This window comes from Panicum virgatum, chromosome 9K, assembly GCF_016808335.1.
Source record: "Panicum virgatum strain AP13 chromosome 9K, P.virgatum_v5, whole genome shotgun sequence".
Classification (NCBI taxonomy): Eukaryota; Viridiplantae; Streptophyta; class Magnoliopsida; order Poales; family Poaceae; genus Panicum; species Panicum virgatum.
The window spans coordinates 54900108-54927723 of NC_053144.1; the positions used below are offsets into that span (position 1 = coordinate 54900108).

The 27616-nt window shown below is 47.6% G+C and overlaps 5 protein-coding genes across 5 annotated transcripts; 3 read left to right on the forward strand and 2 right to left on the reverse strand.

Annotated features, from left to right (window-relative positions):
- Window positions 1–34: 34 nt before the first annotated feature.
- LOC120652409 (60S ribosomal protein L22-2-like) lies at window positions 35–1645 on the forward strand. Its single transcript, XM_039930223.1, has 2 exons — window positions 35–384; window positions 1234–1645. The coding sequence occupies exons 1-2, from the start codon at window positions 134–136 to the stop codon at window positions 1376–1378; spliced, it is 396 nt and encodes a 131-aa protein (XP_039786157.1). The 5' UTR covers window positions 35–133; the 3' UTR covers window positions 1379–1645.
- A 325-nt stretch (window positions 1646–1970) lies between these two features.
- LOC120652408 (blue-light photoreceptor PHR2-like) lies at window positions 1971–5003 on the reverse strand. The gene is made up of 4 exons (XM_039930221.1): window positions 3975–5003; window positions 2762–2991; window positions 2584–2682; window positions 1971–2383 (listed from the first exon to the last, which is right to left on the reverse strand). Exons 1-4 carry the CDS (start codon window positions 4902–4904, stop codon window positions 2302–2304), a joined length of 1341 nt encoding a protein of 446 aa, XP_039786155.1. The 5' UTR covers window positions 4905–5003; the 3' UTR covers window positions 1971–2301.
- A 293-nt stretch (window positions 5004–5296) lies between these two features.
- Window positions 5297–10041, reverse strand: LOC120652407 (uncharacterized protein C57A7.06-like). Its single transcript, XM_039930220.1, has 11 exons — window positions 9645–10041; window positions 9316–9442; window positions 8604–9043; window positions 8219–8440; window positions 7814–8125; window positions 7371–7703; window positions 7209–7289; window positions 7050–7130; window positions 6590–6964; window positions 6232–6363; window positions 5297–5850 (listed from the first exon to the last, which is right to left on the reverse strand). Exons 1-11 carry the CDS (start codon window positions 9921–9923, stop codon window positions 5680–5682), a joined length of 2553 nt encoding a protein of 850 aa, XP_039786154.1. The 5' UTR covers window positions 9924–10041; the 3' UTR covers window positions 5297–5679.
- A 7283-nt stretch (window positions 10042–17324) lies between these two features.
- LOC120652410 (dormancy-associated protein homolog 3-like) lies at window positions 17325–19515 on the forward strand. The gene is made up of 3 exons (XM_039930224.1): window positions 17325–17558; window positions 17682–17876; window positions 18934–19515. The coding sequence occupies exons 1-3, from the start codon at window positions 17447–17449 to the stop codon at window positions 19023–19025; spliced, it is 399 nt and encodes a 132-aa protein (XP_039786158.1). The 5' UTR covers window positions 17325–17446; the 3' UTR covers window positions 19026–19515.
- An 882-nt stretch (window positions 19516–20397) lies between these two features.
- Window positions 20398–27552, forward strand: LOC120652412. The gene is made up of 3 exons (XM_039930226.1): window positions 20398–21141; window positions 21583–21892; window positions 25811–27552. Exon 3 carries the CDS (start codon window positions 26363–26365, stop codon window positions 27083–27085), a length of 723 nt encoding a protein of 240 aa, XP_039786160.1. The 5' UTR covers window positions 20398–21141; window positions 21583–21892; window positions 25811–26362; the 3' UTR covers window positions 27086–27552.
- The last annotated feature ends 64 nt before the right edge of the window (window positions 27553–27616 follow it).

Here is a 27616-nt window from a genome sequence, read left to right on the forward strand (position 1 = left end):
GTTCAACCCTACTACTTATAAGCCACCTCCCCGGCGCGTCCTCAAAACCCTATCGTCTCTCGCGGCGCAGTCACCACCACCGAATCCGGCGGCGCACGCGGAGGAGCCCAGCGAGAGGCGGAGGAAGAAGGCGATGGCGCGCGGCGTGGCGGCGGGGGCGAAGGGCGGCGCGGCCGGCGGGAAGAAGAAGGGCGCCGTCACCTTCACGATCGACTGCACCAAGCCCGTGGAGGACAAGATCATGGAGATCGCCACGCTCGAGAAGTTCCTGCAGGAGCGCATCAAGGTCGCCGGCGGCAAGGCCGGCAACCTCGGCGAGGGCGTCACCGTCTCCCGCGACAAGACCAAGGTCACCGTCACCTCCGAGGGGCCTTTCTCCAAGAGGTATACGTCGCACAAAGCTTGCTTGTTCGACCACCCAGATCCACGCATTCCTAGCTCCGGGTACCCATTTTAGGCCATAACATCAATGTGTCGAACTGTATGCGTTCATATCTGTGCGATAAGGTCCGAACTGGTGATGATTGGACGCAGGATTAGGTATTTTGTTCTACTTAGAGCTTAGAAATTAGGTATTTTGGTCCCATCTTTTCCTTGCAGCTAGCTAGCGAATCATTTTGGTGAATATGCAGTGAATAAAACATGGATGCATAGTAAGGAAAGCTTAGTTGGACTGGGAGGATACACTTCACACATGATAGTATTTCCTAGCTCGTAAGTGGATTGGATGCTGTATTAGCACTCTAGCTGCACTGCAGCTGCATATCGCTGTCTCAATCCTATTGAGGTGTATATGACACAGCAGTCACGCAAGTATGATGTTTGATAGGTCTAGCTTACACAGCCTTTTCGTTTGCAGATTCCATGTTTGTTCCTGGTTGTGTACGTGGTCTAATTTCTTTCTCAAATTGTATTCTGTTCATGTCGAAAATGGAACTTACCTCATTGTTAGTTAGGTTGATTACCACTCCCTCCATTCCAAATTATATGTCGTTTTGGCTTTTATGCTTGCACTTCAGAAAATGGATATTTACATTTCAAATTATAGGGAGTAGTTTTTTGCTTGCATCTGTTGACCACCATGCTCTACTCCAATAATGCATGTTTATTTGCAGTCTTGTAGGCATCATTTGAGCCAAAATTATGCTCCAGCTCCTCTGAAATGTGCGATGCTTGCATTTCACAATAATGGTTATTTGTTCACTTTCTAAAGCTCTGTTGCTCCATTCTCAGGTACCTCAAGTACTTGACCAAGAAGTACCTGAAGAAGCATAACGTGCGTGACTGGCTCCGGGTCATCGCCTCGAACAAGGACCGCAGCGTCTATGAGCTACGGTATTTCAACATTGCCGAGAATGAGGGTGAGGAGGAGGATTAGGCGCACTACCCTATCTATGTCTTGTGAACTTTTGGACTTGTTGGAACAGTCTTGCTGTAGCCTTTCAAGGGATGAGTTTTGATGTTTAAATTGGTGTCCTGATGTGTTTTAAGAGTGGCGAACTTCCATGTGATGCTTAGATAATCTGTGTCCAAAAATGTTGGTTCCTGCTTGTCTGCGAAACATATCATCAGCGATTTATCGTTAGGTTGTCGCTATGATTGTCTATCGAACTGCTATATCAGTATGGAAACTCCCATTGTCAAATTAAGTGTATGTGAAGCCAACTCAAAGTTTGGTGTCCAGCTTGCTAGGGAGGAGCACGACTGTCGAGCACTACGTGCTCCCGTTGCCCCATCTGCTGGCTGCCCTGCCCTAACTGCTCTCCGAAGCTGTTGGTCGTGAGAAGATTAGTTAGGACAGCACCATGTACAGTTGTGGCCTTGCGGCTGTAAATCAGCGGCAATCAACTGCCATTGATGCGATCAGACCTGCAATGGTATTTTGCTACCCAATACTGTTATATTATCACACCAAACATCTTATATCTTGTTATTTGATTTTCATTTACATTACCGCTTACAGAACCAAATGCTACAAGTCTTTTGTTTTCGATGTCTTGCTGGGTGCGTATCAAATCATACAACATAAACACACGTCAATTAACAAAGTACAAGGGGGTATTCAAGGTCGCTCACAAAGTATCGAACAGTTATTTAAAGGAATGTCGACAGATACTAAGATCCCTTCTGAGATCAATCGAACCAAAAACGCAAGAACAGCGCACTCAGCTACCACTCACTACCAAGTACCAACATTTATTGGTGGCAAAAAAAAAAGATTAAATCTCCATTGAAAGTGTGCATAAGTTCATGGCAAGTTCATGTCCCAAAATCTAGCTGGCAATCAGCTTGTCTAACTGTTCATGCAAGCGCCGGGGTGGGAGTGCAACCAGTGGCAACTTCAGATGTCTTCTGCACAGAGCTGTACTTCTTTGTGATGAACCTGCATATTTCATTAGTCAGTTGGATCATTAACAATTCCATTCATACTACAGATGTTAGTCTTTACACATTGAAGATTAGTGCAAATGTACATTTACATTGAAGAGTTTACACTATGTGTTGATTATTTCATATCCTCTGCAACACATGGGTGCTCAGCTCAGCTAGTCGTGTCCAACACTGAGGGTAAGAGACACATACCTGAAGAAATCTCTCCATAGCAACTCAAACATTAACCAATTTGTCCCAGCATCGGATGTGCCATCATCGTTTTTGGGTGTTGACCCAGAAGGAATTGCTCTGGGAGGACAAGAATGGCTAATTATATACAGCAGCAAATTTAACCTACGATGAGCTTCTGTTCAGCGAACTTGCATACCTAGTAGCATGCTTCTTCAACTCTTCATACATGAACCGTGGAGAGAGGCAACCTGTAGCAAGCCATGGTGAAATTTTGCAGGAGAAATTAGCACCATATATGCTATCTCGGGTATTGCTTTTGTCTGCTTTGTTTGGCTGCATAGAGCATTCGGCAGCAAACTTCTTCAACCTCTCCAGAGCCTCTGTCTCTCCACCAATGAGAGTAGAGCCAACAGCAGGTTTTGAGTCCTACATGATCAGAAAATTAAATGTAGAGATCAGGATGCAGTGCAAAAAGGAGTACAAGAATGCTGAAGAGAATGGGTCCTCTGGTATGGTCTACAGAATGCCCTCAGCACTAACTGAAATTATTCCCATTATTCATAAGAAATGATCCCATCACCAGTGCCACTGTTCACATTAACTGATCGGTCTTTCTTTTTCCCCTTTTGGTGGAAGCAAGACAGCTCAGCCTCACTTCCAAATTAATGTTGAAACCCCTTTAAGATGTCAATGCAGCTCTACATATTCTACATAAACAACTCAAAGGTGCAGGTTTATGGTGCCCCTAAATCAAGGGGGCTGCAGATAATGACAGTGCCAGATACAAGAGACCAAATGCATAAGTAGACAATGACTTGGTCCCAAAGCTCCAAACTGTGAAATCATTTTGGAGATGTCATGATCGTGAAAAGCAAAGCTAACTGCTAATGCAGATGCAGGTGAGGCAATGATAAACAATTCAATTGCATGAAGAGTGGAATTTGGCATTTCTCTTTGAGACAAAACTGACTACTTCTTTTAACATCCTACAATAGAAATTAATTGTAGTACTGTTTTGTCCTGGGCTACTCAGCAATCCTACCACAGCTGAGAACAAAAATGTATTGGGAGACAGTAAGCACAAGCACCATACCTTCATAATAGGACCATAACAACCTAAAAGAATGACAGGACCAAATTTTATATCGGATTTCATTTTGTGACCATCAAAGATTCAGCATACCTAAGATATGCTAAAGAATTGAATCCTTTATAATGGAAACTAGCTAAATGATCAACGGCAAACATGCTATAATTAGCAACTTCCATCCACTTCTAGCTGTACTATTTACTGAAAAGTAATATAGAGTGAGCTTTGATTTGATTGTCATGATTCTAAACATAGCGAAAGATCTAAAATGGCACATCACGAGAAAGAACCTAACGAGTATATCAAGGAGCCGACTGACCTGTGCCATGGCGGGTGGCGCAGTGAGCCCAAGTTCGGAAAGCGTGGGGATATCCCCAGGCTCGAGCACATTCTTCATGGGAACGCACTTAACCTCCTCGGGTGCCTCGAGCACCTTCCTGACCTCCAAGCCCTTCACGGCATCCCTGAAGCCGCCATAGTTGGATGGCATGTCCTCGAGGCGGAATGGCAGGTCTTCCACGTGGTAAAGCGTGCTACCCCAGAAGTACTTCACGTTGATGCCCTCCTTCTCCACGGCCTTTTGCACCCTCTCCTCGGCGCGGCACTCGTCCCGGGACACCTCCCCGTGCGCGTACACGGCCTCCGCGCCCGCCGCGCGCGCGAGCTCGGGGATGACCACCTCGGGCCTGCCCACGCGCACCACCAGGTCCCCGCCGCGCGCGCGGAGGCTCCGACGCAGGTCGGCGACAGAGTCGAGCAGGAAGTTGGCGCGGTACGGGCCCGTGCGGTCAAAACCCGAGGGTGACTTGCCGAAGTCCCGCGGGTCGAAGACGAAGACGGGGAGGAGGGAGGACGACGCCCCGGCCGCGGCGTGGAACGGCTCGTGGTCGTGGAGGCGGAGGTCGGCGCGGAACCAGACGAGAGTGCGGCGGCGCCCGGTGGCGGCGGGCGCGCCGGACGGGAAGGAGCGGGAGAGGCCCGGCGTGGAGGCGGGCAGCGGGGAGATGACGGAGGAGGTGGCGGAGTTGAGGCGGGTGGGGCGGCGGGACGGGGACTGCGCGGCGGAGGGGTGGAGGCAGACGGCGAGCGTGGAGATTTGGGTGGGGAGGTGGATGGTGGACGGGACGGAGGCGAGTGTGGGGGCGGTCGGCGCGCGGATGTTGAGGGAGAGCGAGAAGGATGCGAAGGGGAGGAGGCTGGGGTCGTCGCGCGGCTGGGCGCCGGCGTCGGAGTCGGAGGCGGCGACCATGGTTGGTGGGATGCGCGGACGAATGTAGGGAGGGGACGTGGAGCAGATTTGGTGTGGATGGACGATGAGGGAGTGAGGGGGCTGGGGGTTGGTTGGAGGTGGAGAAGGAGAAGAGGGGAAGGTGGTCGAGAATTTTGGACCCCCACCAACCATGTGGTTTACCAGAATCCAGATTGGAGCAAGGATTGAGGCGTCAAAAAAAAAAATGAATCCAGATTGGAGCTCTTTTGTCACCAACCCCTTTTGGCCAGGGCAGAATTTTAACAAGTTCTGTAGTTTGTGTAAAGGAAGGAGTTTTCTATTTGGAAACAAAACAAAAGTTTGTGTATAAAAATAATAAAGACCGATTTGTTCCTTATTCTGTATCTGCACGTGCAAATCCATGTTTGAAGTTTCAACATAGGCAAATCGATCTTTTTTTTTTTTACCAACAAGTAACAGTGGCCATTTGGATCCGTCCTCGATACATATTAAATCAGACATAGGATCACTATCACTGCAGCGAAAACAAATAAATAGCATACAACTACTTTGGCGTATCAAAATTCCAACGCTCTGGCGCAGGAGCATAAAACACTAATAAACTAGGGGTGTGAAACCTTTTCCTCTGGCCTATGGGTCACGACGAAACCTGTTTTCACTATGAAAAAATCAATGTACACTTTTCCTGGTGTGCACTCTCAAACTCGGTGTGGCCATAAAATTCTGATGAGCTCTCCTTTATATGTCTTCATTCTCAACACATCAAGCAACTGAAAAGAAGACAGCTGCATCATCACTTTCTTTTACGTGAAGTTCCACCCTTTGATTGTTTTGAAGAGGCTTTCTTTGCATTTTGGTTTGGAGTTACTCTCTGAATGACCCTTTTTGGTTCATCCGGCTTCTGATGGGGATCAACCTCCTCGTACTGTATTGGCTTAATGATAACACCAGGCTTCTTAACAATCTGAAAATTAAGGGAGGTGCAACAGTGAAATAAAAGCATATCTTAATCAATAACAGACACTTCATAAATAAATGGCATGAGTGTGTACTCGCCATTAATTGGCGATTACCAACTCAAAAGTTAGGCCCCGAGAACACAAGACATTGTGCAGGTAAAAAATTATCAAGATAGGGCTCTAATCATGTCCCCATTCACCATTCCTGGTTGCACATGTAAAACAGATTATACTGCACTGCACTAGAATACAAAGCAAATCAGACAAAGCAATACTGGTTAATTTCAAAGTAGACTATTGAATCACTTGTTCGATGAGACATACTCAAGTATTTGTACAAATTCAATAGTTCTTAGCCGTCCGATGTATCAGTGAGATGCACATACCGCAGGTCGATTGAGAGCAGAAACCGATATTGCTGGGTTGAAATCAGGTCCAATAGGCATACGGATGCTCTGCTCATACGCATTTTTCGAAGTGAAAGGGAAAGGCAAATTCCTCGCTAAATACTTCTCAACCTGCGAAGCGCAAAGGAGTAAAAGTTATAGCTCGTTCAAGCATTTCTCTTAAGAAAAAACTTAAGAAATGTCTCAGTACAACGTATCCAAGCAGAAGGTAGCATTACATCTAGATATGCTCATTCCAGAATTATAACAGAATGACTAGGGGACAAACTATAGATAAACAACAGAAATATAAAGCACACTGAACATGTTGTATATAACATATCAAATAGACCTTTACCTTCTTATCCACATGTTCAGAAATAATAACATGCTTAAGCTTTGAGTCCTTCCTCCTCTTCAAGGCTTCTTCTCTATTCCTTTTAGCAATTTCATGTTCTTTGATCATCCATGATGGAAGTCCTTTTTTCTGTTGGATATCCGTCCACTGGCCCCAGCCAGGAACAAGAGCAGGTTTTTCAGGTTCAGGGTTCTCTTCATTTAAAACTTCCATTTTGTCCTTCTCAAACTCAGCTTCAACATCATCACCAGCAAAAGCCTGGCGTATGAGTTCAGCTTGTGATGGAAGTTCATAGCTTTCCTTTGCGTCAGAGACAGTCAAGAAGCCCTCAACCATCTCTTCCTCTTCCTCTGAATCAGGATTGTTATCCCGTTGCTACTTAAAAACAAAGTGGAAAACAAAATCAGTGAAATTCAACTTGATCTACACGTAAGAACCACGGATCATAATTAAGGCAAACCTTAGGATTTGGATCTACGATAGGAGCCTGTAATTTGGATTTATTGGTAATGCCATTGTCATTTCGTTTGCTACTCTTGACCTGGTGAAAACAATAGTCCATGAGCTTAAAACAGAGCATGGCAAGGAAATAAATAGCTGCGAATGCAACTATAAGTACCGTTTTCCAGGAATCACCAGCTAACATTCCAACTTCAAATGTTGTCTTAGGGCCTGGATTTTTCATGATATCATCGAAGCTCTACATAATGCAACAACTACTAATCAGATTACTGCAATGTAAATCACACGATTTAATAACTTCAAGGTATAAACATCTTACTCTGTAAAGATCATTCTGTTCATCATCCAGTAGTGCAGTCCCAAGTTTTATATCATCTTGCTTTGTAGTTGCTTCATTGTTGCCCAAATGTTGGGCAGGGTCAGAATCATACTCACTATCACTATTCTCAGTTTCTTCAAGTTTTTGCCTCTTACTCACATTTGTGTGCGTATTTTTGGCAGGCCCGAACGTTCTTTTACCTGTCACCTTAACTGAATCTTCATTCTGTTCAGTGTTATTATCCTCCAATTTCCTCAAGGAATCATCATATTCTTCAAGGGCTTGTCGTGCTTCCTCATAAGCTGCATCCTCCTGCTTTTTCATAGCACGCTCCTGAAGATAAGCAGAGAAATATGATCATGGGAATGACCAAATCACAATGATGCTAACAAATATACTTTTGCTAAACAAATGCATAAAGGGCAAGGGTAATGAAAGTGCACCATGAAAGGCAACGAGAAAACTCCTGAATTCGGTATCTCTTTATCTTCTTCAAGAACTTTGAGAATCTTTTCTTTCCCCCTGTTTAAGATTTTTGCTTCTAAGTCATTCTCATCATCATCATCATCATCATCTGAACTTCCCTCACTGCTAGAATCATCTTTCATGGAATTCATTTTTCGAGTCAGAAGAGCATTTTGTTGGAGTTGAGCTGCAATAGCAGCTCGTGTGCCTTCATCTTGAACAGACAATCTACGCTTGAGGATTCGTTTTGCCCATTTCGACGTATTCTTGTGCTTCAATGTCATCCTTTCCTGTAAACAATAATGACACGAATTAATGATGTTTTTGGGGAGATAAACGTGGAATTTATCCAACAAGACAAAAAGAAATGGGCACAGATTTACTTCTGCGCGTTTAAATTCTTGTTTCATAGCATAATCTTTGGCAGCTTCAGGATCTGCCTCAAAATCTGCTGCTGCTGCCTTCAGTTTGTCCTTCTTCAACATCCGGTGATATGTCCTGGACTTGATCTTCTTCACACGTTTTGCTTTCATCTCATGACGAAATAGGAGGCTGCGCATTTTTGCAAGGCGGTTTTGGCGTTCTCTCACATCTTCGACATCAATCTACATAAGTCCATTTAACTTATTTAGCAATGAGTGTTCCAAGGCTTGGAACATGCATACATAACAGTAAACATGTTCGACGAACAAAAAACATAGTAGTCAGCACTATTATAGTACCTACTTAATTCAATTGAACTGATGAAGTGCGAGATCATCAAAATACCTTGTTAAGTTCCAGGATTTTGGCACCATCATTCTTGTGTGCCTCCATTATTTCAGTGCTTCGTGTAATCTCAGCAATTCTCTTCTCAAACTCAGTCCTTGGTTTAAATTCACTAGCAATTGCCGCAATAGTGTTCACACCCAAGTTGGAATCATTTTCAAAGAACAGCGTAGGAGCTTCGCGGTTTTGCTTCACTTTTCTCTCCCACTTCGTGAGTTCACTCCTGGATGTGTCATATGTCAAGCGACGTTCAAGCTTCTCCCTTTCCACTTTTGGAAGTGGGGCTGCCATGACCATTGTTTTTTTCTCCTGCTGCTGTAGCCTCTTCCGGACCTTGCTATACCCAGGCTTCCCCTGGATATTATCCAAGAGATCATGCATTGTGACAGGTCCATCTTCATGACGCAATGGCAGCTCCAATGGCTGTTTCCTTTTCTTTCCTGATTTGACAAAGTATTTCAAAATTTTGAACCACGAATGATATAAACTAACTCAATTTTGACCACCATATTCAAGAGAAAATGTGATTTTAAGCATACATTTTTTGGGAGTTTTAGTCTTCTTGTCATGAGAGCTACAACATCGTTTAGCACATGACATTTTGGCAGGAAAGAGCAGCCCTTTCGAGCCTTCAATGAAAGATCCATCTATGTATGTGATACACCTATGAGAATCTCTCATATGCAATTCCAAAGATTAACAAAAAGTTTACCATCAAAGGCTTCTCTAGGCATTCCAGTCGTCTCCTGAAGTATCCTTATCTGCTTCTCCTCATCCTCACCATCGTCATTTTCATCTTCCTCCATATCCTCGCCTTCCTCCGAAGGCACATCCTCATCCTAAAACACAAATGAGAACGCTATTCAGCGCAAGTACCAGACCTACTCAGATGCTTAGCAACGTCGCTTCAATATCTTCGCCGGTGCGCACTAAAACACTTCCATTTTGCTTTTTTTGCTCGGCAAATCGTGTCGCGGCTAGCTAGCCGCTCTACATCAAAATCTCAAACGCACACGAGAGAAGTGAGGGGGGTCACCGCACCGCCTCGGAGGCGTCGCTGTCGAACTCGTACTCGTACTTGGCGACGGCGTCGTAGCGGCCGTTCTTGCCGGCCTCCTCCTCGGGCACCCCCTCCTCGTACTCGTACACGTCATCGGCGCCCGCGTCCGACACCTCCTCGTCGTCGGAGCCGCGGGCGGGGGCGGGCCCCATCGCGTCGAGCTCCCGGCGCATCGCCGTGGGGAGGCGCGGCCCGTGGCGCCGCCTCTTCTCGGGGCCGCGGGCGGGCTTGCCGCGCCGCATGGCGGGGTTCTTCGGCATTGGAGCGAGGAGCGGAACGGCGGGAAGGTCCGGCGGGGCGGAGAGGGAAGGCAGGGACGGCGGCGTTGCGCGGGGACTTGGACGGGTCCCGGGCGTGTCGAGCTGCTGGCGGCTAGGGTATGCTCGTGAAGACAGGAACGGCAAAACGAGACATGGGCTTTCGGAGTATTTGGTGTTGCGATTTTTTTCCTTTTTATATTTAAAAAAAAATCAAATTTCAAAAATATATGTCCGTTTCGAAAAATTTCGAAAATATACCTCGGTCGCCCACCAAGGGGCGACAGGACTTGTTTGTAATTTTTTTTATTCCAATTTACAAATAAGTCCCTGGCCGGGGGCGCGTGGGTGCAGGGGGACCTGTCGCCCCCCTCGGGCGACTAGGGGTGGCCCGCCCACAGCCGCGCAGGGGGCCTGTCGCCCCTCTTCGGGCGACTGGATAATCCTTTGACCCCATTCCCTCCTCATTTGAGCCCGAAAATTCCACCAAAAACTCAGAAAAAGATAGGGGTGAGGAGAAGGGAAGCGGCGAAACTCTACCGGACTGTCCACTTGTGATCTGCAGGTAAGTACTTTTAACTTATGTATTTTTTCATTGGTATTGTAGAGTAATTTAATTTAATTAGTGGTACAGTAGAACTATTTAAGTAGGAGTTTAATGATACTTTAGTTACGTAGTAGTAAGTTAGTTTAGAAAATTAGTACTACACATTTATTATTACAATTGCAGTACTATTAGAGACGTGTTTATAAATTAATTACGATTTAGAATAGAATTTCACATATGCAGTATAGAATTTGAGTGTCATCACATAGTTATGAATACTTATATTTGAGTGTCACCACTGGTGGCCGAGGTGAGGTGATGCCATGGCCTCAGCTCATGGGTCATGGCTGCTCGCCGCTTGGCACTTGGATTTCAGGCTTGCATGTTTCAGTCTTCAGGTCATCAGGTGCTGATTGGATCTGAAGTCAAAGGATTTGACTAATCTAGTTTTATCATCCTGTTTGGTAGGAGTAGGCTAAGAGCAACCGCACATAGACATGTTTTTGTTTTAGCATATAAAGATTACAATCATGAGTTCCGTGTGATTTTGTGACATGTTTGTATATTTTTCATCTCAACGGAATAGCAATGGTCTTAAAAAAAGAAATCAAATGGTCAAAATATATTCGGAATAGGTGTGGATTATTTGTGAAACAGTCATACTCAATAAAGCAATTGTGCGGTTTTCGGACTCACTAATTAGGGGTGCGATGATAAACTCAACTCAGTTAATAGATGTTTGTGTTCTAAAAAAACCATTTACGAAGAAACATAAACATAGCTAGGATAATTTACGAAGTGGTTTTGGTAGGTAGATTAACCAGAGATACTCTTTGATAGGTGATTCTAGGTAGGAGTACGGGATCACGGGTTGGCACTGCTGAACATGGCCATCACAGGTTGCCCACATGTGGCATCGTTTGCCCATGCATACATGACATCGGTGTTCTTCGGCCTTTGCAGATAAATGTGACAACACGGCAAACGCACCATCTCACTTTCAAAGCAGGCTTTGCCACTGCATTGTTGCCGCTCGGTCGATCGCGCCTAGGTGCCGCCTTTCCCACCACACGCCACCGACCTTCGCTGTATACCATCAGGCCCATCGTCGTCGCCACAGATGATCGGACATTGAAAAGGCTACTCAATACTCGCTGCAACTCGGTGCATGCATGCAAAGCATTGACATTGTAGCTCGCACGCCAAGCTTCGGCGCGAACAACCTAGCCTTTTCAGCTTGTTATCATCTAGGCTTTTAAGGCGCATTTACACTCCATACTCCGGGTATCAGATCTTTGTGCACCTATAAATACTCACAAGTTGGTGAACTCCCAGCATCACTCAAACACCGAAGCTCATTGTATACCCAATGTCTGGAGGTGGGTCTAGTGGGAAGAATTACTACGGTTTTAGGAAAGAAAAAGGGGGAAGAAAAGGAGATCCCATTATATGGGACGGGCTTCTTGGACCTGATTCCTTTCCGAAACCAGTTTCTGAGTTTCCACCACAACACAAGAGTGAATTCACCAATGAAACTCCCCTTAGACAATACGATGATCGTAAAGAACCGTGGCCGAAATGCAGACATTGTGAGGTCTGCTTAGTACAGATGTGCACCGACGGGATGGATGGCGGTCGGCGTTTCTTCAAATGCCCACGCACATGGGTAATACTCGGTTGTTTCATTTTTTTTATCTTTATTGAGACACCTTACATGAAATTTGTTTTGCAGTCTTCCGATGCTCCAGAAAACTGTGGTTTTACTAGGTGGGTCGATCCTGCACCAATTGATTCAGTTCAGGAGTTCAACGAGTACCTCCAGATAAAGATCTTTGATCTAGAATGCAAGGTGAACTATTACGAGGAAATGAGCGAGGTTAACAAAGACGACAAAGATGATGATAGCAGCAATGCGGCCGCTTTACAGGATGACCAATGCACTATTTCTTACTGCAACTGCCCTTGTCACAGGAAAAAGGGCCCGACGCCTCTGCCACCACCGCCTGCACCACCTGCAATGGGTGGATACTGCGGAGAAGGCTCAACGCAGTTTGCTGTGTGGGGGTACGGCTACTAGAACTACCCTACTGCTAGTGACATGCTGCATCGTCGTGTTTGTTGTGTTTTTTAAAATTACCTAAGGTATGCTAGGTTAGTCCAGAATCTGTTTACTGTAGTTTGTAATGGGTTCTGCCATGCCACTGTATGTGTGATGTGTGTTTCATTATCATTGTATTATGATGTAAACTTGATGGTTCACATTATGTAATGCATTTCTTAGTTCTTATTTCTTATCGTTATATTAATTAAATGTGTGCTTTTTAGTATTCTAGTGACATGAAAAGCTCCGAAAATATTAAGGACAAGTTCAAAGGTTTCATAGATTCTCGGTTAGAACTGCAAATTAATGGTAAAATTTACAACACACAGAGTCAAGCTCTCAATTCAAAATATAAACAACTAATTGCAGTGGCATGTGTACGCGACAAGATAATTTATTGTTGCATCTAAACCTACCATGCCTTAGGGAATGTAAAATGCCGGGATTTCATGGTACTACTCTACTGAGTGCACTGATGATATTTGCCCTTCCTAATTGCTTCGGGCCCGGCTTCATTCGCATGGCGTGCCCTCTCTCGCTCTCTCCCTGTCATCTTCACGTTCCGCCGCCGCCTTACGATCCACCTCCTCCATCCTCTTGTGGATCTCTTCTTGCTCTTTCTTACGCTTCTCCTCTTGCTGTTCCTCGTGCTTCATTCGGCACCAACGTTCTGCAGCCCACCTTGCTTGTTGTTCCACGAAGTCCTTTGCCTGCTACGACTGCACGGTGTCGAACCACTGCATAAAATCACAAAGAGGCGGAGGAGACTTTGTCCAACAAAAGTTAGAATCATAACTCAATGTTAGGTCACAAAGAAAAATTGCGTATGTTGTCCTGCTACTTTAGCCCGGTCTTTGCCGTATCGCTTAGGTGGATCATATTCGTAGTTCTCACACATAAAGAACCTCATGCCGTAGTCATCTCCTAAAATCTCAGATTGCATGAACTTACATAACAAACCGCAGAAGCACATTGGCACATCAATTCCTTCGGGTGCGGTGGCTTCACACTTGCTCCACGGAATGTAGGTTGATCCTGACGAAGACATTGGCGCTATAGTGTGGTGCACCAAATGACGAACAATGATTTTAATAATGCACCTATCGTATACCAAATCGATGCGTGAAAATATAGGTATTGTCATAATTCTATTGTCTTATGCTGCAATATCAATAAGGTACTGTCATAATTCTATTCTAATTCATAATTAATTTAAAAATAAGTCTGTAATAGTACTGAAATTGTAATACTAAACGAGTGTTCTAAAGCACCAAATCTAATTCAGCTAATCCGCTAATTAAATTAAATTGTTATACAATATCAACGGATTCATACGGAAGTTACCGGTAGATCACAAGTGCGGAATTCGGCAGAGCTTTGCCGCTTTTCTTCTCCTCACCCCTCTTTTTTTTTCTGATTTTTTGGTGTAATTTTTGAGCTCAAATGAGAAGAGAATGGAGGTCAGAGCTTATATAAGATGAGAGACCCCCAGTCGCCCGTGGGGAGGCCTGTCGCCCGTGGTGTGGGGGGGGGGACAGGCCCCATCCCCGGCCAAGGACCTCTTTGCAAATTCAAAAAAAAATTACATTGAGTTCCTGTCGCCCGTTGCTTGGGCGACAGGACCCCTGTCGCCCCTGGGCCGGGCGACTGGGGCCATTTTCAAAATTTTTCAAAATGGATATATATTTTTGAATTTTTTTTAAATATAAAAAAGAAAAAGACGCATTTGGTGTTTGTATCGGGTAATTGGGCCGGTGCTGAAGTTTTTGGAATTGGGCTTAATAAAAGAGTAAACACGCTCTAGCCCTAGAGAGCCATTCTGTCTTTTTTTTGTTGTTGTTGACCTTCTCAGAAAAAGGAAAAAAACTGGACTTTTTTTAGGAAAAAAAACTGGACTCGTTAAGCTGGAATGCAGCCAACTCGACAAAAGTTTTAGCAGCTAGCCAGGCTTGAAATTCGATGACACATGAACCGAGAATAGCTAGATCATGTCTCTCCTGTGGTGATTAGCTGCTTGTTAATTAGTACCAGCTCTGATGATCAGCTAGACCCAAAATAAAGGCGAGGCTTAGGCGCACGGTGCGCTGGTGTCCCCGGTGATGGGTTTGATCTTGCTCCACTACGCCCCAGTGGAGAAGCCGAGAAGGAGAAATCCGTCTATGTCCATCCACCTGCGTTGGCCCTTGCCCGTTGCCGCAAGTAACGGGTGGTTGCGAGCTGCGAGAAACAAACAAAGGCGCCGTCGTCCTTGTTCGCGACGAAGCGACAAATTTAAAGGCGCCTTGCCCCCGCGACCCCCCACCTCTGTACGGGCTGCCGGCCGGTGAGCCTTTTTTTTTCCTCCTCCGGCTCCGGATGCCCGGCACGTCGCCGCGGACTCTCACGGCGGGCATCGATCACACGAAAACGGACTAGACGGGACGACCGACCGTCTCCGAACGGAGAAGGGAGGAGCTGTGGCCGCATCGGCTTTCGTGCGGCCAAAGCTCCGCCGCGCATCGCTTTGCCCGCTGAACGGTGAGCATGCCGGGCTCGAGCCAACCGCGCAATTGATCGGTCCACGTTTGTTTGGTTCCATCCCGTGCGTACGGTTGCCGTTTCCGTTCAACCTTTTCTTCCCGCAGCGGGGAGAGCTCCAACGAGCTGATGGCCGGACGCCCGCCCGCCGCGTCGCGCAGCGTGCGAGACGTTTGTCACCACTCACCACGAAGCACGAGCGCACATGACAAAAACAGCCCGCGTGCGTGGCAGCTGACTCGACGCGGTCGGCCCAGCAACATTGTCATTGAACATTAAATTTGTTAATATATTAATAGTATGAGAAGAGAGAAAATAGGAGTGTCATTGATGACACTCCAGTGGCACGGGTCTTAAGTTTTCAGTATTGATAACTGTGTCTTTGACACTCCCATTAAAATTGGCTTAAGTAACATAGTACTAGTATTAGTCCGGCTTTTAATAACACGTACAGTAGAAAATACCAGTATAAACGGCCTTACTCAAATCGGTCAAAGAAAAAAAAACACGGCCATTCGTAGGGGCTCGGTCCAATCCAATCATACAGATTTCCGTACACTTTCCTCCTTAGGGATGAAAATGGTTGAAAACGGTCAGTGAAAGACTCCATCACTTTTACTTTCACATTTTTTTATCGGAAATGAAAGCGGTACAGTATTTTCGGAAACAAAAACGGCGCCGGTATTCCGGTAATTTCGAAAACGGAAATATACGGTCGAGAACACATCGATAACGGTCGAAACCCATCAAAACGGTATTTAAAAAACGATAAACATATCAAACAATAGAGCATAACATTAACAATATGACTTGACACATCTCATATGCAAGTAGTGAAGATTCGATTAAGATATTAATCCAAATATCGAACCAATCCGTGATAACTGACACATAGTAGCATGCACGATAGTATGCCACAAAGTTGCACACAGCATACGTGACATAGTCATACATAATCATTAACCAAATTCAAATAAAGACTTAAACATATACTAGATGCCATTAAAAATAGTACTAGTGCAGAGCCGCAGGCTGCCTATGCCTACAGCTAAACCTCAGGCATGTCATCATCATCACCTGCCACATAATTATTATTGACCAGTTCTGAAAATATATTCTAAAAATATAAAAATATATTAGTACTCATATTATCATACCAAAGTACTAAACCAATAGCCAATAATGGAATGAGAAGAACCAACCTCACGGGGGTCACTGCCTCACTGGGTCACTGCTTCACTGGGTCAGAGAGTGGGGAGCGGGGGATTTTAAGGCTAGGGTTAACCTGAAAGGCCGGGCCAGCAGGGAAACCCGCGAGCTATTGGACCGAGAAAATATGTGTTGGGCTGGGCTTCAAATACGGTAGAATCCCTAAAATACGGTAATACCGGCGGTAAATTACCGCATAAATACGGTAATTTTCGAAAACGTTCGGTAGAGGCTGAAATTATTTTCGCTTTCAGTTTCGAATAAAAATATCATTTTTGTTTCTGTATTTTCGGTAGTCGTTTTTATTTTCATTTACACCAGAATCTCGGTAAAATCTCTAAAATAATTTCTGGTAATTGAAAATTTTCATTTTTGTTTTCAACCCTATTCCTCGTGGTTGTGGTTTATAATGCACAAAATATCGACGTCAGTGTCTGTCCTCATCGCGTGGCGAACGATTTCCACACACGGCGACACGGGATTCCGGTGGACTGGATTAGGGGCAGTTTAGTTCCCAAAAAATTTTGGGTGAAATTTTTTTAATAATATTTGATCACTAATTAGAAGTATTAAACATAGACTAATTATAAAATTAATTATATGGATGGACGAAAAATCACGAGACAAATATATTAAGATTAATTAATTTATCATTAGACTGTACCCGCCTCGCAACCGCGGCGCCTCCTCCCCACCCGCCTGACCCGCCTCCGCCTCCAAAAGGCTCTCCCACGCCACACGGGATGAGCCGGGGCGCGCGTCACGTGACGCCCGCCGCGAAAGGCCCACCTGGCGCCCCGCCACAGGTCGGCAGGTGGGCCACCCCACGTGCGCGACCCCATCGATCTTATCCACACCCGCCACGTCCCTCCCTTCCGCGCCCCGCAACCCGCCACGACGGGGCCGGCCGGGCGGTGCACCCCCCGGCGCCGGGCCCGCACGCATCCGTACGCGGTCCACGGACCGGGTGCAGGGAGCGAGTGCGCGGCGGCCCGAGGCCCGGCTGCTCTATAAATAAGCGCCGCCCGCTCGTTTTCATTCCTCTTCTCGCTCGCTCGCTCAGATCCGGAAGACTTGGGGAAGGAGCTGTGAGCGCACGGGATCGACCTCGCGCAGTGGCAGGTGGCTGGGTGACTACGACGGGAGCGGGATATGGGCCTCCTCGACAAGCTGTGGGACGACACCGTCGCGGGCCCCCGCCCGGACACCGGCCTCGGCCGCCTCCGCAAGCAGCCCGCGCGCCCCGCCGCCGTGAAGATCAATGGTGAGTGAGCTGGCCGCCGCCGCCGCCGCTGGAGCAAAAAGAGAAAATACGTGTACGCCCCCCTCGTAGCCAGTGTTCCCTTCGATCTGAGTTTTTTTCGTTTGGTTCCCGTTGGTCCTGCAGATCCGGCCGGGGACGCGGCGGCCTTCGTCCCGCCGGCGCCGGCGTCGGGCAGCGAGGAGACGCCCGTCAAGGTGACGCGCAGCATCATGATCAAGCGGCCCGCGGGGTACCCGTCGTCGCCGAGGAGCGCGGCCAGCACGCCGCCGGCCTCGCCGCTAGGGACCACCCCGCCCTTCTCGCCGTTCGCCGGCGCCGGTGAGTGCCCCGAGACTCCTGGACCCCCCTCCTCCCTTCGCATTAACCATCTCCTAGGAATAGGGGCAGTTTGGTCATTTCGTGCCCGCGCACCCGGGTACTGTATCCTTGGAAACGACGTGACCGGTGGCTTTCGCTTGCGTCGTTTTGTCGCCCAGTAGGGAAGCGTCTAGATGGGGCGTACTGGGCCAGGGGCTCTTTGGACATTTCCTCCCAGTTCGCGCATTTCGCTCTCGGGTCGCTATCGTGGATGCTTGGTTGGACATTATCGGATTAGCTATTTGATAAGTTATCATTTGTGTCTTGAAATGAAGCAACCATTTCGGATAAACGTAGCTATCATTGGGGGTTATGTGAGGGTGGGGTACACCTCAAAAGGAAAATGAAGTTACTTTTCTTTAATTTGTCTATCTATAATATAAATCCAATCATAGATATAGTTTGGTTTCATTTTTTGTTAGTATTATCTGTATCACGCATGGACCTGCTTTGTCATATACAAGGTGTAGTACGTGTTAGGTGAAGTCGTTACATACATGCAAAGTTGTCTTTGTGGTCTCGCCTTATTTAAGCTTCCAGTAAATTCTGTTGCTGATTTTAGAAATGAAGGCTTGACATTAACTCAAGGTAGCCTCTATTTCAGAGCTTGGTCAGTTAGTAGTCATACTGTATGCAAATGACTCCTACTTGAATATGATATGGATAATAATAGGATAATAATTATTCGAGGTGGGTTCTGGAAATCCATCACATTCACTCTAGAACCCATCACTCTAGGACACTTGTAATCAATTCACTGTCTTGATTCTATTACAAATTCTACAACCATGTTTTAGTTTAGCAAATTCTTACTTGAAATGTACTTCATTAACTATTATTGATGCTAGTACAATCTTTCTCCACCGTTCGCAGTAGCGAGTCGGTGTCAATGTGAATAACATGGACCTTCAGTAATACAGTTGATTTCACTAACAATATTAGCTTTTCAGTGTTTCAGAGTGCTCTCTCTTTATCCAGATGATTGAATCTTGCCTAACTTTGAGTACTGAATCATCAGGTGGCCGCTTCAGAAGGAAATCATCGTCTGATGCTTATGAGAGGGCATCCCCACCAGAGACGACCAGCCGCACTCCTCCCTTCGAAGTGTGAGCACCCAGCATGCTCACACTCCTTTTTGCTCCTTGACAAGCATCTACTTCACCAAAGGTAGAGGAGGAGGAGGAGAGAAGACGTCAAGAGGGGAACGGGAATAAACCACGGGCTGTCTTACCTCTACTGTGATATATTGTAGATGCCGCTATGCGTCTGTTTTTGCATCCACTCTGTGGCTTAGTTTGTAGAATATGTTGAAAGCTCTTGGTGGTGGTGTGCCGTGTCAATAAGCTGCTGATGTGTGCATGTGGCAGCTAAGGGCTGCGTGGCGCTTTGCCCTTGCTGCGTTTTGTTTGTTCCCTCTACCCGCTGTGTGTCAAATGGATGGGGTCTCGTCTGTAATGTTAGCATGGTTTGAGGTGGAGTGCATGTAATGTAATCCTTTTTGATGTATGGTGTCTAGTAAACTGAAGGTGTTTGCTTGAACTTAACTGTGTATCTATGATGCTATGTGATGATGGATGCTGTACAGCACATTCGTATTGAACATCGACCGCATTTGACTGTTCGGCGTCTCGAATCGCAAGCAGGTCTGATCGTAGCAGGTTTCGGTTCGCATTTTGTTGCTGGAACCTGGAACACTGAATCGTCCTCCTCCAGCTTTGTTTAACTGTCTGCAGACCATAACATCATGGCGTTTTGAGATGCGCAAATGTTCAGATGTTCAGTTCCAAAAGGCCTTGGGGATTTCAGATTTTCAGGCGTAGCAAAGAGCAGGAAAACCAGGCATCCAGCTGGCGCCTCTAGCGCGTCGTCACCAGGGTTAACCATTTCGTTTTCCGGTGAAATCCCGGTGATCGGCGGAAACGGAATTCCGTTCCGGAATTTCGGCGAATTTCGGCCAATTTTTTTTTAAAATTTTGAATTTTCAAAACGAAATTTTCCGAAAATAACGAAATATTTTTTCCCGAGCGGAAACGAAAAATTTCGCAGAAATTTCAAACGCTGGTCATCACACCTCTCCAGATCGACCAATCCCTCGCAGGGTCGCCGTCGCACCGCCGCCGGAGTCCACCCGCCGGACCAAGCGGAGCAGACCATGCCGCGGGCCACCGGCATCCTCCTGACCAAGCGGAGCATCATGCCGCCGCCGGCGGTGCCGGATGATCTCATCGAGGAGATCCTCCTCCGCTTCCCCCAGGTAGAGCCCCATCTCCTCGTGCGCGCCGCCCTCGTCTGCAAGCGCTGGTCCCGTCTCATCTCCGACCCCCGCTTCCGCCGCAGGTTTCGGGAGCTCCACCGCGCGGCCCCGATGCTGGGGTTCTTCTGCACCGACGGATGGACTTCTCGCTTCGTCCCCACCTCCTCCGTCCCACGCCATCCGCGGCAATTGGCGCGCCGCGGCCGCGTCCTTCTCGAGGAACGACCTCGTCGTCTTGGAGACTTACCCCGTCACGGGGGAGCAGCATCGGCTTCCTAAGCTGCCGGAGCACATGTACCCGCCCCAATACCCGTTGGGTTTCAACTGGGCCGCGGCGGTGCTCTGTGCCGCAGTGGAAGGAGGCTGCGAGCCTGCGACCACCTCGACTGCCACCGCAGCCCGTTCCTCGCGGTTTTCCTGTGCGCCGGCCCAAGGAGGCTCTCGCCTGCGTCTACTCGTCGGAGACAGGTGTATAGAGCGGACCAGCCACTGCTCAGCTCCGCAGTGCCTGCTCCACCTGGATGTGTGCCCAGTGCCCTTGTGGGGAATGCACTCCACTTCATGTCTGGTAAATGGGGGAGGAGCAAGAAAATCCTGAAACATGTTTTGGGCACGCAGGAAATCTCTCTGATTCACTTGCCACACAAACCCTATAATCGCAGAGAGCTCATGACAATAGCGGATGGTAGTCTGGGATTCGTCGCTGTGGATGGGTCAAACTTTGCCTGTGGTCCATGGTGTCTGGTACCAATGCAAGCTGGGCACTAAGCCACATCATTGATCTCAAGACAATTGGTACCTTGCCGGCATTGCTTACTACAATTTGTTGTGTGGATGGCATGGCTACCATTTTGATGGGGATAAAGGATCGGGAATTTTTTGTTGTTAATCTGAAGTCTCGGCAGATTAGGAAGATACCTGAGGGCCTTATTGCTTACCCTGCAGTTCCCTACATGAGCTTCTACACTCCAGGTACTGATTTGCTTAGTTTGGATTTGCCAATATTCAGAATTAGCAATATTTCAGGTAGTAACCTCAAAATATGGATGATGGCATGTGAATTGAAAAAAAAAGTCTGTTGATGAAAAGGGAATATCAATAAAACTGTGTTACCCTGATTCTTTTTATGGACCGTCCTTTAAAATTGGCTACATGTGCGTAGGACTTCCATTTATAAATGTTAGGGACAGACGATGGGGTCTTTTGAATTGATCTAAGTTTGGGCTGATCAAGGAGAGGAACAGAAAGGTCATCACCTTGAGTTTGTACAGTACAGATATATAGCAGCCTCGCTCTTATCTTTAACTCAGTAAATGTCTTGGCTGTGATACCTATAAATCTATAATGTCACCTAAAGGTTAGAAATATGGGATAACAGATGGTGGTATATGTGCTAAATATGTGTTTCTGCAGCACTTGGGGCAGCCTCTACGAGCAAGGGGCCAAGAGAAGGTTCTTCAAGTTCATGAAGTACTTAATGGCGCAAGGTCTTCTAAATCAAGAATGAAGTGTCCTGCGGTGATTGTAGAGGGGAATAGTGAGTTATTTTGGCTGCATAACTCTTTAGGACTTGCGATTTTCTGCTGGGCCTGTTATGCTAATCTTCATGCTTTGGCATCTACTTCATTGGGCAGAGGAGAGAAGACATCAAAAGGGACATGGAGAGAAGTTGTGGGTTGTCTTGCCTTACTTCTCTACTGATATGTCATATGGATGCTATTGTGTAAGTTTTCTATCTACTCTTGAAGGCAGCTCCAGGCTGCGGGGATCTTGTTACTGCATCCTTACTAGTTTGTTACTTTGTCTCCTCTACTGCTATGGTAAATCAGCGGTGTTTTGTTTAGCGGGGCTTGAGCCAGACCGCCTATTATTTTGATTGATGCCTATAACTAGGTGAAGGCGTGTTCTGTAAACCTTTTGATAATGCTATATGTGGACGCTTCTGTTATATGTGCATTGTGCCCCATTTGTGCATCGCGCTCTTGATGTGTGCACAAAAGAATTACTGAGTCTGGAAATGGTTGGTAGCTGCTAGCGCCTCATCACTAGATGCCGTCCGAAGATCATACCCCTTTTTGGGTCACTGGCAAATTCAGATTAAGCAGGCATGTAGGAGACTGATAGGTAGAGGAGAGCGCCCATTTGCAGACAGCAAGGACGTCTGTTTCCTGTTGCGGCCCATGCATTGCACAACTCAACAGGGGGATAGATGGACCAATTTTTTTTTCTAAATTCCTGGAGAAGATTATCTAGGAGCCACTGATGATATCGTGTATGCCATGCTGATCTGAAGTGCAATCTGAAACGCTGCACAGGTCAAGCAGATTTGGGATGAAGAAAGTTTGAAGCTTCTCAGTGAACAAGACTTGCTTGCAGCTGCTATTCAGAGGGCCATGGATCGGCGATGCTACATTATTGATCCTAAATCATGCTGAATCAGGAAGATACCTGACGGCTGTGTCTCTTATCCCATTGCTCCTTACATGAGATTCTATACTCCGGGTAGTGATTTGCTTAGTTTTGGATTTGCCAATATTCAAAATTAATCGAGGGCTGGATGAGCAGCCTGTCACAGGCAACATTCCCTTTTTCGTGACCCTGAGCACGTTTTTCATTAAGAGGAGAAGAAACGAAGTACAAGAACTAGTTGGTTACAGAGTGCGGAACCAACTAGGCTACTGATTGTATCATGATTATTACATCACTGCAAATGTGCGACCTAGGAGTGCACCTAGAACACCTAGAGCAAGGACTACAGGTTCTAGCCTTTCGAAACCTGCCTGATACCAAGACAAGATCTCCTCTATCACCCAAGCTAAGGTGCCAGCTGACGTTTTGGCTTGACGGTCAAAAATTCTATTATTCCTTTCCTTCCAGATCATCCAACAGGTCAAGACCACCACTGTGTCAAAACACTGCCTGTCTTGTTTTTGAATGTTCTTCCTTGCAGAGGTCCACCAAACGACCAGACTTTGATCATTGGTGGATGGAGAGACGGCGTTCCAGCCAATCCTGCAAAATAAATTGAACCAGAGCTCACTAGAAAAAGAACAAGTGATTAGTAGGTGGTCAATTGTCTCTGATGCCTGCGCGCATAGAGCACAATAATCATCATCTTGTAGCCCATGTCTCTTTCTGCGATCCGCTGTCCAGCATCTATCATGAAACACGAGCCAAATGAAAAATTTGCACTTCACCGGTGCATGTATCTTGCGAATCAATTTGGCTCCTTCAATGGGGTGTTGCCCGATGAAGAATGACAGGTAGGCAGAGGAGGTGGAAAAGACCTTGTCAGCAGTCCATTTCCAACAAATTTTGTCGGGCCGATCTACCTCCAGCTGAATATCTCTCGTCATGTCCCAAACAAGTAGATAATCAAGAATCACCTGTACTGTTGACGCCCCGGAAATGTCTGTAATCCAGCTGTCTCCTTGCAGCGCCTGAGCAACCGTTCTTCTATTTTGGGCTTGACGACCCACAGCAGCACAAAGACAGGGAGCAATGTCGGCAAGTGATTTTCCTTGTAGCCACCGATCTGTCCAGAACATTACTTTGCAGCCATCGCCCAATTCTACATATATTGATGCTTGAAACATGGTTTCCACAATCTGGTTCCTTTCATCAGGCAGCTTGTGCCAGGGGCGGGCGTCCTCAGTACGTTTTAACCATAGCCATCTCATTCGTAGAGCATAACCAAAGCGCTGCAAGTCGATGATTCCTAGACCTCCCAACTCAAGGGGGCGACACACCCTTGGCCAGGCGAGCAGGCAGTGTCCGCTCTTGGCCGATTGAGCGCCACTCCAAAGAAAACCCCGCCTCAGTCTGTCAACGCATTTTATCACCCAAGGAGAAATACTATTTGCAAGAGCCGTGTGCGTGGGTATAGCTGATAAAGTGCTCTTAACGAGTACCGGCTTCAAGAGTCCTGCCTTCCAGTATGGCAGCCGTTTGGCAACCTTGTCGACCAACGGCTGTAGAGCGGTTTTGCTTAGTTTCTTTAGACCTAGAGGAATGCCAAGATAATGGATAGGAAAAGGGTCAATTATGCCAGGGAAATGGGTGAGGAGCATAACTGTTGCCTCCAAATCGCACTGGATCGGCGAGATTAAGCATTTTGACATGTTTGTTCTAAGGCCCGAAGCACCAGCAAAAATCTCCAATATTCCTCTAGTATGACCCTGGTGCTGGCCGAGCACGAACAACAGGGGCGATAGAGGGTCACCTTGCCGTAGCCCTGTTGCATGACAAATTCTTCTTCTAGGGGATCCATTTAGTATGACCCTGGTGCTGGCCGAGGATAAGATGAGGGATATCCAGTCAAGCCACCTCCTCGAGAAGCCAAGATGTTGTAGCAGACTCAATAAGAAACTCCAGTTGACCGTGTCGAAAGCTTTTGCAATATCTACCTTGAGGAGAACAGATGGAACCTTGCTGCGATGTAGCAGTTTGGCAGAGAGATGAACCGCTTTATAGTTTTCATGTATGAGCCGGGATTGAATAAATACGCTTTGGTTGTGTTGACGACCAAAATTGGCAGCAGTCTAGACCAACCGGTCTGACCGGTCATCCCAGATGGTCTGACCGGTCTGAGATGCTGTAGCTGGTCCGACAGGGACGACCGGTCTGACTGATGGGACCGACCGGTCTGACCAGTCCAAGTGGAATCCAAGTACATCTAGAGTTTTTAATAGATTTAGATCTTGTAATAGGATTTCTTGCGGGATAAGTCCACCCACCCTATAAATATAAAGGGCCACGACCGATTGAGGCATCCAATCAATCAAATAATACAACTTTTATCTTTTTATCTTTTCTCTTTGTCCTAGCTTTTACCATCTACTCCTTCGTCTCTACGTCGATTGAGGGCGTTCTAGGTGGCCTGCCGACCCTAGAACAACTCTGCGTGCGCCTGCCGACCCTAGAACAACTCTGCGTGCGCCTGCCCCGTCGGGTCATTCCCGGGCGACGTTCGTTGGTTTCGCCGCCGGCCTGCCCGGCGACAACCGGTCTGACCGGTATACCCGACCGATCTGACCGGTCTGAGCATCGGCGCTGCGTTGTGCCGTCGCTCGCTGCGCTGTGCCGTCGCTCGCTGCGCGTTCTAGCGCTTTGGTGTGTTGGCCCTAGTTTTGCGCCAACAGGTTGTGCCTGACGAGATCATTCATGTGGGGGGCTAGCCGGCGTGCAAGTACCTTGGCAAGCAATTTAGCAAAGCTGTGTATCAAACTAATGGGCCTGTAGTCACCAATAGATGCCGCATCCTGCTTCTTGCGGAGAAGAATCATGTACGCTTGGTTGACCAAGAAGAAGCTTCGGCCATCAAGCGACCAAACAGCCTGAAAGGCTCGCAAGATATCCGCCTTAATTATCGACCACGCCGTCCTAAAAAAGAGGCCCGTGAAGCCATCCGGACCCGGCGCCTTGTCGCAGGGCATATCCATGATTGCCTGCCGTATCTCATCTTCACTAAAGCAATGATCAAATAAAGTCCCTAGTACTGACGGTAATCCCAACTCCTCAAAGTTGAGATGGGTGAGCTGATCGCCACGTGTGCCCAGCATGTTATCAAAGTGGTCGAAAACTGCATTGGCCATCGTCAGTTTTTAGTTTAGGTATGTGACCTTTGCGACTTCTATGGCAGGCTTGCAGGTGGAAGAATTTTGTATTGGCGTCCCCTTCAGCAAAGCAATGTATGTGATCCGGGCTCGCTGCCGAACTAAGGTTCTTTGTAAAGAGGCTGTTTCGCTGTTTGGATTTCAAATTGCGGAACACGGCCAAGGCGTTGAAGAGTTGGAGTGCTAAAAGGGTCGGGTCGGTTCGCCTTCAGCTAGCGATCGCTAAGGAAATTGTTTTCAGGTTGGACACGGCCCAAGATACTAGGCTGTTGGCGCCCCACGAACTGTCATTACAGGCAACATTCCCAGCATGCCATTTTTTGTGAAGGACGCTGGAAGATGCTGGCAGCAGTGTTTGCAGCAGCTAGGTGGTTTCTGCCCGTTGTCTGCACAATCACAACACATTCGGAGCATCAAAACGGACCGCATTGACTGTTTTGCATCTCGATTTGCAAAACCTGTCTGATTTTCTAGCTGCTTTGATTTCACCGTTTGTTGCTCAAATGCAGAATCGTCCTGCTCCAACTCTGTGTGGCTGTCTGCAATTTATAACATCATGGCGTTTTTGAGATGCGCGAATGCACAATGTTGTTCAGTTATTCAGCCTAAATTGTTTACTTTTTCAGACGTTCAGGCACAGCAGCAGCAGGGGGGAATACGAAACCGTGGAGTTCCCTCAAATCCCAGTTGAACTGTACAGCCCCCCTCTCGCAGTCTCGCTGCCTTCTAGGCCCCACCTGGCAGAGACCCTGCTCGAGCTGGTTGAACCAATCCGGGGCAAGCGGCTCGGCGCGTCATCCCGCCCGAGCCCGACCGACGAAACCCTCGCACCGCTGCCGGCGTCCGCCCGACCGACCAAGCGGAGCAGAATGCCGCCGCCGGCGCTGGCCGATGATCAAATCGAAGAGATCCTCCTCCGCTTCCCCCCGGAAGAGCCCGAGCTCCTCGTCCGCGCCGCCCTCGTCTCCAAGCGCTGGTTCCGCCTCATCTCCGACCCCGGCTTCCGCCGCAGGTTCCGGGAGCTCCACCGCGCGGCCCCGATGCTGGGGTTTTTCTGCGGCGACTACCGTACATCCCGCTTCGTCCCTACCTCCTCCGCCCCCCTGGCCCACGCCATCCGCGGCGATTGGCGCCCCGTGGACGCGCGCCACGGCCGCGTCCTCCTCAGCGCCGCTTCCTGGCATCGTTTCTTGTTCGGCTGTTCGGGGGACGACCTCGTCGTCTGGGACCCCGTCACGGGCGACCACCACCGGCTTCCCAAGCTTGCGGAGCACATGTATCCGCACACGTACCAGATCTGATTCAACTGGACTGCGGCGGTGCTATGTGCCGCGGCGGAGGGCGGCTGCGACCACCTTGACTGCCACCGCGGCCACTTCCTCGTTGTCTTCGTGTGCACCGGCTCAAGGGAGGCGGTCGCCTGCGTCTACTCGTCGGAGACTGGTGCATGGAGCGGGCCAGCCACTGCTCAGCTTCGCCGTGACCGCGTCCATTTGGCTGTGCCCAGTGCCCTTGTGGGGAATGCACTCCACTTCATGTCTGGTGACTATGGGAAGAGCAACAAAATCCTGAAATATGATTTGGGCACGCAGGAAATATCTCTGATTCGCTTGCCTCAAAAACTCTATAGTCAGTTTACTCTCGGGACAATGGCGGATGGTGGTCTGGGATTCACCTCCGTGTATGGGTCCAAATTGACCTGTGGTCAAGGGTGTCTGGTACCAAGGGATATGCAAGATGGGCACAAAGCCAAGCTATTGATATCGGGACAATCGGTACCCTGCCGGCCTCGTTGCCACCAATTTGTTTTATAGGTGCTGTAACTGCCATTG